At 32.7% G+C, this 12636-nt stretch overlaps 1 protein-coding gene across 1 annotated transcript in view; it reads right to left on the bottom strand.

The window, feature by feature from the left end:
- The window catches only part of LOC143235863 (cell adhesion molecule Dscam1-like), a 185382-nt gene that overhangs the window by 21121 nt on the left and 151625 nt on the right, over positions 1-12636 (bottom strand). The window contains 4 exon segments of the mRNA XM_076474104.1: positions 3535-3598; positions 3988-4082; positions 10780-10929; positions 11567-11734. Coding sequence (XP_076330219.1) covers positions 3535-3598; positions 3988-4082; positions 10780-10929; positions 11567-11734 — 477 coding nt within the window.

Below are 12636 nucleotides of genomic sequence, written 5' to 3' on the forward strand. Positions count from 1 at the left end.
CCTGCATAGTGAATCACCTTAACAGCTTGGAACTGGACAGCAGCAAAAACTCCCATACTTCACTTGAAGAAAGGAGGGTGGCAATGAGGTGGAGAGCCCAGAGGAACTTGATTACCAGAGCCAGTGCAATTGGTGATCATGAAACCTTATTTTGAAAAGCAGACCATTCTGAGTTATTCACTCTAGGCATGGCAGGAATAGGCAGCAATCCCCTTCTGCTTTACCCATGCAGTTCATGGGTAGTATAGTCTGGGATGAGCATCTCTATAAAACAAAATATCACGAGGTTATTTAGTGTGAAGCAATATTGTGGAACACTTCATCTCCATGGTGAGTGTGTGAAGCAGTAGAAGATAAAAATGAGTGAATAATACATATTTAGGGTGAAGAATATCTGGTCAGGCACCACACACTACAAAGCAAAATCCATGTGATAAAAAGTAGACAAAGGTACTCTGAAATTTTGGAAATAGGAGAAAAGGAGAAACAACTATTATGAGATGCTGAGGTTTTTGGGAGAAAGAAACAATTAAGATAAAGGAGAAGATAGGTAGGGTGATAAAGGGTGAATGGCAAACAAATCTGACCTTCAACATCCATGAAACAGGAGGAAAGTGGTTCAAATGGAGGTACAGTAACTAAATGTAGGACCACAATAATGTCCCATTCTGGAACAGCAGGATGCCTGGGAGGGCAGTGTATCTAGAAGAAAAGCATGGGCATGGTAAGAATAGTGGAAGTAAAATAACTTTACAGTATCTGTAAAATCAAAAGGTATGGAATAAGGCAACCCAATAGCTAGAAAGAAAGGAGACCAAAGACCTATGGTTGAAGAACTAGATGAGAAATTCTGCCACATGAGCTACAGCAGGTGTGTCAGCAGGAAACTCCCTAGCATTAGACCTACTATGGAATACCTTTCACTTGCAGTGGTATGCCTGCATGGAAGATGAACAGATGGAACTAGCTAACAACAAAGTGACTCACTTTATTAACCCACATCATCTCACAAAGGACAAGAGAAAAGCCAGACATGAAGACCCATGACGTGAGGATTCAGAACATGTGATCAAGGATGATGAAGAAGGAAAGTGGAAGAGGGACAAGGGGTAGAGAGACAATTGCTTTAACCTTGAAAATTAATGCTGAGCTGACCAAGAGGGAGTAATCAGGAGGACTTGATAAGGAGTGGAGTGGACAAGAGAAATCACCTGATGAAATAATTAGATGGGTGGGTAAACATAAAGATACTTGTGTGACCAATCCTGCCTAAAGGTGTCTAGTGCCAGAGCTTGAGGATAAGGTACAGGCAAACAAAAGAGATGTAACTTGATGTTGAAGCCTATAGCAAAGGCATTCATGTGGGAAGAAATCCCAGTGATGGGAAAGATTCATAAATATAAGGGGATTTAATGCCTATTATGTGAGATGTATTTGGTCCAGACATGAAAGACAGTCTGTGACCAGATCGAAAGTACCTAGCACATGATATGCAATAATGCAAATGTGATGTACTTTGAATTGATGTAAGAGATCCAATGTTCAAAACATAGATCTTTGGATCAATTGCCCTCTTGATGGTTGATACGTGCCACTATCATAGAACTGCCCAAATTAACCATTGTCAGACAATGTTTGGTGAGAAGATGATGCAACACCTGACACATGGCTTTAAATTTGAAAACATTAATATGAAAAGCACTTTCATCTGCAGACCAATGGCCCAAAGCTTCATGGTGATTGACTCATTTTCCTCATCCTTGAAGGGATGCATTCATGAAAAGGTGTAGTAAAGTGCTCACTGAAGATATTTCACATGGGCATGACTGAGAGGAACCACATCCCCAAAAGTGCTTGACTCTCACAAACAGTAAGTGGTTGAGCTGACAGAGCATGGTGGACCTAAAGTTTCGTTCAATGAAGTTGAAGAGAGGGCAGTGCTCAGCTGATATTCATGTTGAGAAAGACCCCTCAATGAACAAGATTTTAAGTGGGTCTCAGAAAGAAATTATCCAATTTGATCAATCAACCCACCCAAGCCATAATAGAAAGTATCTGCTGAATATGCTTGGCCAATTCCTCTTTGAAATGAACCAGAAGAAAGAAATTGTCCATGTAATAATGAACTTGCAGCCCCACAGCATACTGGTGAATCACCCCAAGATGGACAAATTGAAAATAAGAACGAGACTGAAGTGTTATCGGTATATGTAGGTAAATATTGGAGGCATCCATTTTTGTCATCTACAAACATGTACCAAATGCCCATCTCAGAGTAACAAAACGTTAATTTTGGAATTCATTGCATAGAAAAAGGTTCACCACAGTTGATTGTTGAAATAAAGCAACTAGAATAAAGTGATAAATACTGATATAGAAATTAGGTTGAATGAAATCAAATTAACTTGTAAAATAACCACTTCTTGAAGAGAATAAAGTCAAACACAAAACATTAAGCATATAAAAGAGCATGTCCAGACTCAAACAATGCTAAATGAGAAGTGATAGTTTGGTGAAGGAGTGTAGAGGAAGTCACATGTGTTATTGGTGAGGATGTGATACATGATGATTTACATGAAAGACATGATGAAATCTTACAATTCCTATAAGGGCAAGCAGAAGGCTTGTGGCATGCATAAAGAAAACGTTTGCATATGGAGGGCAGTAGTGAATGGGAATAGTTAATTTTGTGAGAAAGGTAAATACTCTATTGTAAATTTCATTTAATTACTACCCCAAGTAGATATGAGTAAAGAATATCTTTCTAGTGTTATTGAAAGAGAGTGGATTTCAGAGTTTTAGGAACTAAAAATCCTAGCTTTACACTTTCTCTGGAGTGAAAGTAAATGAATTAACCAATTATCTTTATATGCAATTTGAGTACCAGGTGTTACTCTCATATTATGTTATATTATAATCTCATCAGCTGAACAAAAACAACCAGTTGTTATTGTTATGTTCATGAGTAGCAGCTGCATCTCAAGTCAATGCATATATCATATATGAAAATTGGACATTTTAGCACTATGTCCCTTGAATCATGCATGTGACACAGATGACAGGGATAAAGTTAATTATGGTTGCAAGCTTAAAGTTAAAATAAATAATACTTATTAAAGTAAATTAAATAATTCATAACACTCAAAATGTCTGTTTGTTTGTAGGAAAAATAAAACAACTGTTAGCAAGAGCATACAGCTCTGAAAATAATTTATTCTACTCAAAGTGCATTGCAGATTTTTTTTTTCAGACACGTGTGAGCACTATTCAGGCCTAACTTGCCCCAAGGTGTGGTATGAAAAAAATAATTTTAGTATACAATAGGATAATTAAAAATTTTATCAAAGTGGATTGGAACAAACATACAAGTAGACACTGTAAAAAATGCATCTAGAAAGCTAAGAATCTATATGTAATTTAACATTTCACTACCAATTAATTCACATATTTTGTATAAAGTCTGTTTACAAATAATCCTAAGTACAATAACAACACTATTTGTACTTATTAGTATACATATACAAAACTACCTACCTACAGACCAAGCACTTGAGCTTTTTGGAAACTGTTGCCTGTTCTGAAAAATTCCTCTAGAGTTCTAGAAAAAAAATTATGATATTCTTTACATATTACATTTCTTTCACAAAGAATAAACAAAAATCAATGCAAAACACATTAACCAAACTGAAATTTTAATTCTCTTTTGCTTCTAATTTTAAAAGATTAAATATTGGTAACCATTAGTTATAAGATCTATGTCTAACCATCAAAACTGAGTTATATGATCAGTATGCTAGCTAGTCTGCATGTTCTTTCAAATAAACAAAATAACATAATTAGTACTTAGATAATAATCATAACTTTTGACATAACATTTTATAAAGTATTAATAAATAAATTTCTTAAAGTTATAACTCGATTTCTGAATTTCATAAAACTTATTATAAAAGCATTAACTACTATTTAGGCTAAACTAAAATTGTATACCTTAGTATCAGATGGTTTAGGAGCTTCCTCGATCTGTGTATCATATCTTGTCTCAGTGTGAAATGTTGCATAAGGTGAAATATCTTCACTGGGACCTACATAAAAAAATTGTACATAAATGTTAAAACCAAATGAATAAATTAATCCTGATTTATTTTTCCTGCCTTAAAATAATGTTTCACCTTTTTACCTTAATAATACAGATTAGTAATTTCAAACCTTTTTTCCAACTGAAGACCAACTAGTTCCAATCATTAAATTTTATGGACTACTTAATATAATATTAACTTTTCAAAAACTTTTAAATTACAGCATAAAACAATGTCTTCTGTAACTACAATTTCAAACATTTTCAACCACCTCGTGGACTGGCTGAAACATCCCTGTGGACCAACAGAAGTTTGTGTACTGGTGATTGGGAACCACAGACACAGAAGATACATTTACTGTTTACTATAGAGCAGCTTAATATACTATTAAATAAATGTATTGTAAAATAACATATTCAATGATTAATAAGTAATATATTATTAACTAGATAAAAATACAGCATACTTAGCAACTTCAGTGCTGTTAAAAATACACACATGGCTTTTTTATTTTTTCCAGCTCAAAGATTAACCTTAGAATATTCAGTTAGTGTCTGTTAAATGGAGGTTCATGGAACTCGAGTCGTGGAGTATGTTTCCCTATGAACTCTGTCGAAATTTGTTGCACAGAAAGAGATTGTACAGAAGTGCACAGTTCAAAGGAAACAGTTATTGTGCACTGAAACAAAAAGTACAATATTCAGTGGATGTGTAATAGCAATGGATATGTGATAAACCTTCAATAACTTCTCAGTTCATAATGCTCCACCTTGTAAGTAAAGTAGACATAAACCAACTGCAATAAACAAATTGAAATAAAAAAATAAAACAAATCCAAATCCTAGCTCTTCTGAAAGTCCAAAATTTTACTGAAACAAATTTTATGAAAGTAAATTTTTTAAACTGTTCAAAAGCTTTCCATATTGGAGGCTAAACCAAAAAGGAGACATCTGTTAAAATATACTTATACTGAGTAAACTTGATTTTACATACAGAAACATATCATTAAACAAAGCCAGACTTACACATGATTCCACAATTTACAAGTATCTCTATGTATTCACAGTGTTCTGAGTGCAAATAGCATTACAGTCCCTAGTTAATATCAGATCTGCTAACAAGGATACTAATTAAATCTCACAATACTACAAATTACTTTTCCAATGAAAGAACACAGAAAACATCCAAATGTGTGAATGACTTCACGTGCCATAAACCTTGGAAAAATGGTTGGTTGTGTAACTTACTTGAGCACCTCCCTGGATATTTAATCTAAAAAATATGAAAATTCAATTAATCAAGAAAAATTAAATAATGGGTAAGCTAATATATGATACTATTCTGCACCGAGTAGCAACTCCAGGGTTATTACATAATTACTTGGAAATAAAACACAAGATTATTAAACAAAATGGGAAGATAAACATGAACCAACTCATACTATAATATCTGCAATACCATCTGCAAACTAAGGAAAAACTCAATAATTAAAGAAAAGGACATTAAATAAGGAGAAAGCTAATGCATTGTACATTTCTGTAGTACACTAACAACTCCAAGGTTATTAGGAAATAAATACTCTACCAACTCAAGAGTTATTAGGAAATTCAATATAAAATAACTCTTGGATTCTTTAAAAATACAACACATTGGTAACTTTAAGATATATAATATACTGGTAAATACATAGTTACTAGAGAATGCAGCACAGGATTATTAAAGAGACATATACGAACCTGCTTGAACTTATAAGATATCCAACATCACTGCTAAGATACAGTCCATACCAGAACTGACTCGTTTGAAGATGTTATACAGTAACTGTGATACTATTCTACTTTCTATCATCAAACAAAATATCATTTATTTTTGCCAAATAATCTGACTTTGGATTCTGGCTTAAAAAATGAACTTTTTTACACCTTTTTTCACTGCACTGGTTGAAGTTAGAGGCCAATACTCTCCATTTGGTTTGGCTACCTATCCTAAGCAATGGTTTTTTAGCAGTTTAACATTAACTGAAGTCACTTTGTTTTTGTGTATCTTACTGTACTGGAGGTAGCCTTCACATTTTTCCTACAACTAGGTAATTGAAAAGATCTTTACAGGACTTCCATTTATCATTTAAAGTTAACTTAAAATAATGTTTTAAGAATATGGGCATTATATCTCAACTTATTTTATTATGAATAGTAATGGTTTCTGTACAGCTCTTACAGAAAGATGAAATATTTCACTTTGTCACATTTAGTATCCTCACCAGCTGTAACTTTTATTTCAGTCATTTATCAAGAAGCATATCTGTCCTGGTAGTACATTCTCACACTATATTTGGGAAAGGTATGACTGCCTGTACTTTTATAGGTATTATACTGGTATGACACTGTCTGATTCAGTAGATGACAGCCAATCATAGTATAAAGTATCAACATAATCTGGCACAGTTAATTTTCATAGAATGGAGGGATAACAATCACATAACATTTGCATTTTATTAATCATATCCATAATTATCTAAAATACTGTAAGTGTATGTAATATAGTATATATTACCATAAGTATCTTCTTTCTGTGATAATAATGCTTATTCCAAAGTTATTATTTTTTAGATATATGTTTAGGTTTTCACATAAGAAAACTCTTAAGCTGATCATGTTACCTTTAAAGGTAATGATAAAGTTTCCTTTATTCCCTTGTAAAATTCACAGTTGGTAAAACATTTTACTGTCTGTTGAAAGCATTACTTACAGCAACTTTATTTCAGAAATTTACAGCAACGTATTTTGATGGTTTAATAGATACCATCTAGAGGTTATAACTTCAATTTTGTAGAACGAAAAAAAAACCAGTACCATGGTACAGCATTCATACTAGGTACACGAGGTTTTGTGAAGAAAAACCCCTCATTTAGTTAGTATTATTTCAAGTATGAACCAAGCCTAAGCCTGGTTTTTGACTTGGTAGAAAAACAGCCATCCAATATCAAGCAAGCACATACTATTTACTTGTTTAAATGTACAATAAAGATTATTTTCACTGTGTTTTACATTTCCATTATGCTTACTCATTGGTATTAACTCAGCCAGTATATGTTCAGCACTGTTTTACAAAACTTTATCATGATTGAGTCTCCTGTTTGGTGAATCTATCTGATATGCTATAAAGCATTTTAAGTTTACCTGAGAATATGATATAGTGGATAAAGAAACTTTGATGTCATGTACACAGGATATTGGCTACTGCAGACTTTAGTGGTTGATGCTGGAGTGTGTATGCCCTTAGCTTGAACTTTTTGGTTGTAATTGTTAAAATAAAAGCAACCTACAGATGAGATTGGCATTTGATAGAAGCTGGAAATTAGCTGCAAAATGCATGTCAGTGCTCTGTACTCCAAATTCAGAACCCCACTTCCAAATGAAGTGTCAGGACAACTGAATACTCTTACAGTGTGAAGGTGACAATGTAATAAACTTTGTAATCAGGTGATATTGAGAGGTCAGCAAGGAAACTGTTTAGTTATACTCACTTGTTCCCATGGATGAAGTTAAAAAAAAATCACTATTCTGATGTTTAAAAGCTTGCAAAGGAGTATATGAACTGTTTCAGGAATTTATCTATACAAAACAGATGGACTTTAGAGTGGACTGTTCAATGTATAGTGTTGAGAGTCTATGATCCAAATTTGAACTTGAACAAGCATGTGGGCAAATAGCATTTACAAGACTATGAGAGTCATTACCAAGTTAGTTCAAAGGTTTTATCAGGTGGAAAACAATAATTCACTAAGTCAACTTGAAGGCTCAAACAATGTGGTTTACAGAAAACTTAACTACTTACATAAATGAACTTTATCATATAAATGATAAACTTTCCTGTGATGGTCTTAGTATATTTTATGGACATTGCTTTTTTTGTTTGTTTTTGTACAAATTAGTGAAAGGCTGCCATTGCTGAGTGAAAGGATTCGACAATACCAAAGTGACAGAGATGTTACTTTCTTAATGGGGGTAGTTTTCGTTAGAATAAGATACCAAGTAGTTAATTCAAATGACCTGCAGGAGTGGAAGAAGAACTGTAACAGCAGCTTCAATGGGCTTGACTCCAACAGACTGTCCCTCTCTGGACTCCCGTGTCATGTCAAAGCTAATGTCAAAAATGGTTTAGCCAACCACTTATGTATACTGTAGTTGCAATGGAGTCACACATGTTCTCAGTGAATGCACACCATGGGAGTTATCCCAGCTAACCCTTACGGTGTACATGCCACAAGTTCTGCTGGTATCTTCATCTGAACATCATCCTAGTTGGGAAGGTTAAAGCACATGGCTCCTTTGGGGTTTGGGCAACTGAGTCACTTTTGAGTAAAATGCTTTTACCTTTTTGTGCAGCAAGACAGAGCTGGTTATAGGTTTTGAGTAATGAGAAAGAAGGTTTTCCAAGGTAAACAGCAACTGGTTAATTCTGCAGTTGTAACTTTGAGAAACTATAGGAATCCAAATCGATTTTGCCACTGAAAAATTTTCACTTAAAAGTGTGATGTTTGGCTAAGAAGTTTTAAAGCTAGTTGGGCCTTGGTATGTTTTTGCTGGTATATATTGAAAAGAGTTTAGAGTTCCTAATAGACTAGGCCCGGCATGGCCAGGTGGGTTATGCATTGCACTCGTAATCTGAGGGTTGTGGGTTCGAATCTCTGTTGCACCAAACATGCTTGCCATTTCAACTGTGGGGATGTTATAATGTGACTATCAATCCCACTATTCATTGGTAAAATAGTAGCCCAAGAGTTGGCAGTGGGTGGTGATGACTAGCTGCTTTCTCTCTTGTCTGACACTGCTAAATAGGGATGGCTAGTGCACATAGCCCTCGTGTAGCTTTGCATGAAATTAAAAAACAAACAAACAATTCTTATAGACACAGCACCAGAACACATGATATATGAGGAAATCTGAGCAAAACAATGGAAAAATACAAAGGAATCATAATTTGCAAGATATATATATATATATACCAATTTTGCAAAATCTTTGTAGATAATTAACTCTAGTATGGCTAGCTGACAGCTCTCATATTAGAGATGGCACCAAAAACAAGCTTGCATATGAAATTTTACAACTAAATAAAAATAGTAATTCTTAATTTTATTCCAACAACTTATTTACTTCAAATTGTCTACAAGTTGATATTTTGTAACTTAATTATACTTATTTGTGAAAATTGCAAAGAAAACTTAAAAGAAAAAGAGTCTGAACTTTGATTTCTGTGCATTTCCAAGGGGTTTTGCTTATAAACAAAAACCTTTAAATATTTCTTTGGAGTTTTTCTACCAATCCCAAAGTATAGGTTCACATTTATCCAGACCTCAACATTCTTTATGAACAGACTTCTCTAAAATTTTGTTTGTTTTGTAAAAGTCACTTAAACTAAACAATAAATTCACATATACTATCTTGAGGAGCTTTTATTATGCTAAAGCAAGTGAATTGGTTAGTAAGTAATAAATATTAAGCTACAAACCAGGTAGAACCAAAGACTAAGCATGACTGAATAGAAAACATAATTTTAAACTAAATAACACTGGATAAGCTTACTGAAGCCTTAATGTATAATTTATCCTGAAGTAATTTTAAAAAATTTTCATGGCTGGTGACAAAGGATTGTAATACAATGATTACAAAATAAAAAAAACAACAACCACAGATGTAGGATTTATTTACAATTTCTTGTGAGAATGATTTTGTCCCTGATATATATAATCTTTTTTGTTATCCTTGTTTTAAAACCATAGGTACATTCTTCCAGGAGAAGACATAAGGTAAGGATAGTTAAGGTCAGCCAGTACAGTATGGTAACAGTTCTTTGACAGCAAACTATTCAAATAGTAGAAAAGCTTACTTATTTGTGTATTTGTAAACTATTATTAATCTAATAACACATAACATATACAAGAACTCCTCAGTTATTGAAAGCAATAATAATAACTATAATTATTCAGTAGAGACTGAGATAAAAAATATTCTTGGTAAAATACTGTATACATCAATGTTAACCTTGGGTACAAGTTGCACTTATACTACACTTTACTATTTATCAGTGTTTTTGTTATTTTTGCACCTATGCAACTGTGTCTACAAATAACAATTATAAATAATTGACTCAAATAAAACAATTTAGCCTAACTGGGTATATAAAATGGAACATTCTAATCAGTAATATCAAAAACAATTTCAGTTTTAATTCTTTCCTTCATATTTAAAATAGTTTTTTTGTGTAAGAGCTTATATGAACAGAAAATTAGTAAGCTGTTCTTAGAATAACCAACACAAAAAATTTAGTTTTATTTAAAATATAACTTTTTTGGGTAGAATTAGGTGACTTTAGGTACATAATAAAAAAACAATAACTCTAAGGGGCAGGAAATGTTTTAATGTTTTTATAAATATCTCTTCAAAACCAAATTTCAGAAGATTCACGATCTAAAATAGAATGCAACTACCAAAAAAATATAAATTTTTTTCCATCACAAACTAAATAATACCTATAAAGTTTTTATCAATTTGTATGTAATAACTAAGTACTTAAAGTGAGAACAAAGCAAACAGGAGTGATAACTCATGCATCCATTAGGATAAGTTATGTTTTTGAAGAATAAATAGGAAACTACTTTCATGATCACAGGGTCAATTGAAAGGGCTTTAATACATACTTAAGCAAGTCATCTGAGTTTCTGATGGAACCATCTTGTTTGGATGAGTGATACAGCTAGAAAGTTGGTTGCTTGAATCAAAGTTTAGTTTTTTCTCTGCACTGGTCAGAAAGGATAAACCTGAAGTTAAATCATCTTTTGCTGGTTGACCTGAAGAGAAAGAAATTATGATAATTTTTCTCAGTACTTTTCAATAAATCTATTGTTAAATCATTTATGATAGCTGACCTTAAAAACAATAAAAAATAATTACTTTCACTTTTACGAAACTTAGGTTTTAACACTTTTTTTACATGCTTCTGGTTAAATATACACAATTTGAATAAAAACTATTAATATGTTCAAATATTTTCTTATAAAAAACAAATTTATCCTTAAAATTTAATAAAAAGTTTTAGCCTTGGTGTTGAATGTAAAGTTAGGTGTATTATTACCTGTCAATTACTAGTTTATTAACAACTAAAATGAATAAACACAATAACTTGATGACTTTTATGTGTATGTTATTTAGATAATATACAGTAGATTATATATATATATACATCACTGAATAAACAAAAGATATCCAGACTTTAATGCACATACAAAAGAAGCTGTTTACAATACAAGGTATTATCTACCTTTTTAACAGTTTTAACATTGTAAGCCATTAATATTTTACATGCTAAAATATAAATTTACCTTAAATATCATGTGCAAATCTTAGCAAATGAATACAATTATAAATTAAACATTTTCAGAGAAAAGCAAACAAAGTATGCAACTAATCACACATGAGGACACATACCTCCATATTTAATATCAGGGGACTGTTTTCTGTGGCACACAACTAAGGCTAAAACAACAACTGCTATGATGACTACAACTGATGTTACCACAGGAACAATTACAGCAGCATCTTCATAAAATGCTAGGGGTCCTTCTGTGTGAACGATTAACTCTGGAATCAGTGTTACTAGAGAGAAATTAGAAGTGGTAATTAAAAATCTGGAGCATTTGTGTGTGTGCAACAAAAATCCTTAGATAAATAGAAAAAGGTATATTTTTAGTAAATATAATATTTTAGAACAAAAAATACCCAAACATCTATCAAGCAAAGATATACTTTATACATCTTTATAAACATATAATATGAATATTTTTAGTGAGTTCTTGAACTTACATAGAGCTAAGTAAAAAGATGCAAGTTGACAGTGCTAGAAAAATTATTAGTTTCCTATCTTAAAAATATATTTCTAATAGGAGATTACATCATATAACATCTATAGCTGCCCTCTATATGCATACATTTTATTTCACATGCTGCAAGCCTTAATTCCCATGTACCACACAATCAATGTGGTCCAACTGCATCTCATACATAAATCACCATCTGAAAATCTTTCACCAACAGGAGTTTGACACACTATCTTGTTGCATGTGACTCTCTTTATTTGATTCTACTGAACTACCACTTGAAGATTAAGCAGGAAAGAGAGCATCAGTTTTTAGTGGGGAGAAATGGTAGGAAATATGAGTGTAGTTAAGTTCCTATTGTAAATACATCTTCAGTATAGGAAGATAATTTCCAATATGGTATTTTCTCTTCCCTGTAGTTTATAGCTAGAATCCAACATTGAACAAGTGGAAGAACTAGCATAAGAAATAGAAGAGTGAAAAACCCTGAGGTGGAGCATGAGAGATAGATAGATTTTGTATGAAAGCTGCATGCAACATCAAACTCTGCAATCAACCTCACATAAGTGTAGTGCATGATTGGAGGACTGAATACCATCTACACCAGCACAACAACGCCACCCTATTCTCAACTGAATGGAAGCAAACATATTCAAAAGGACTCCTCCATGGTCCATTACT

Source organism: Tachypleus tridentatus, chromosome 12 (assembly GCF_004210375.1).
Source record: "Tachypleus tridentatus isolate NWPU-2018 chromosome 12, ASM421037v1, whole genome shotgun sequence".
NCBI lineage: Eukaryota > Metazoa > Arthropoda > Merostomata > Xiphosura > Limulidae > Tachypleus > Tachypleus tridentatus.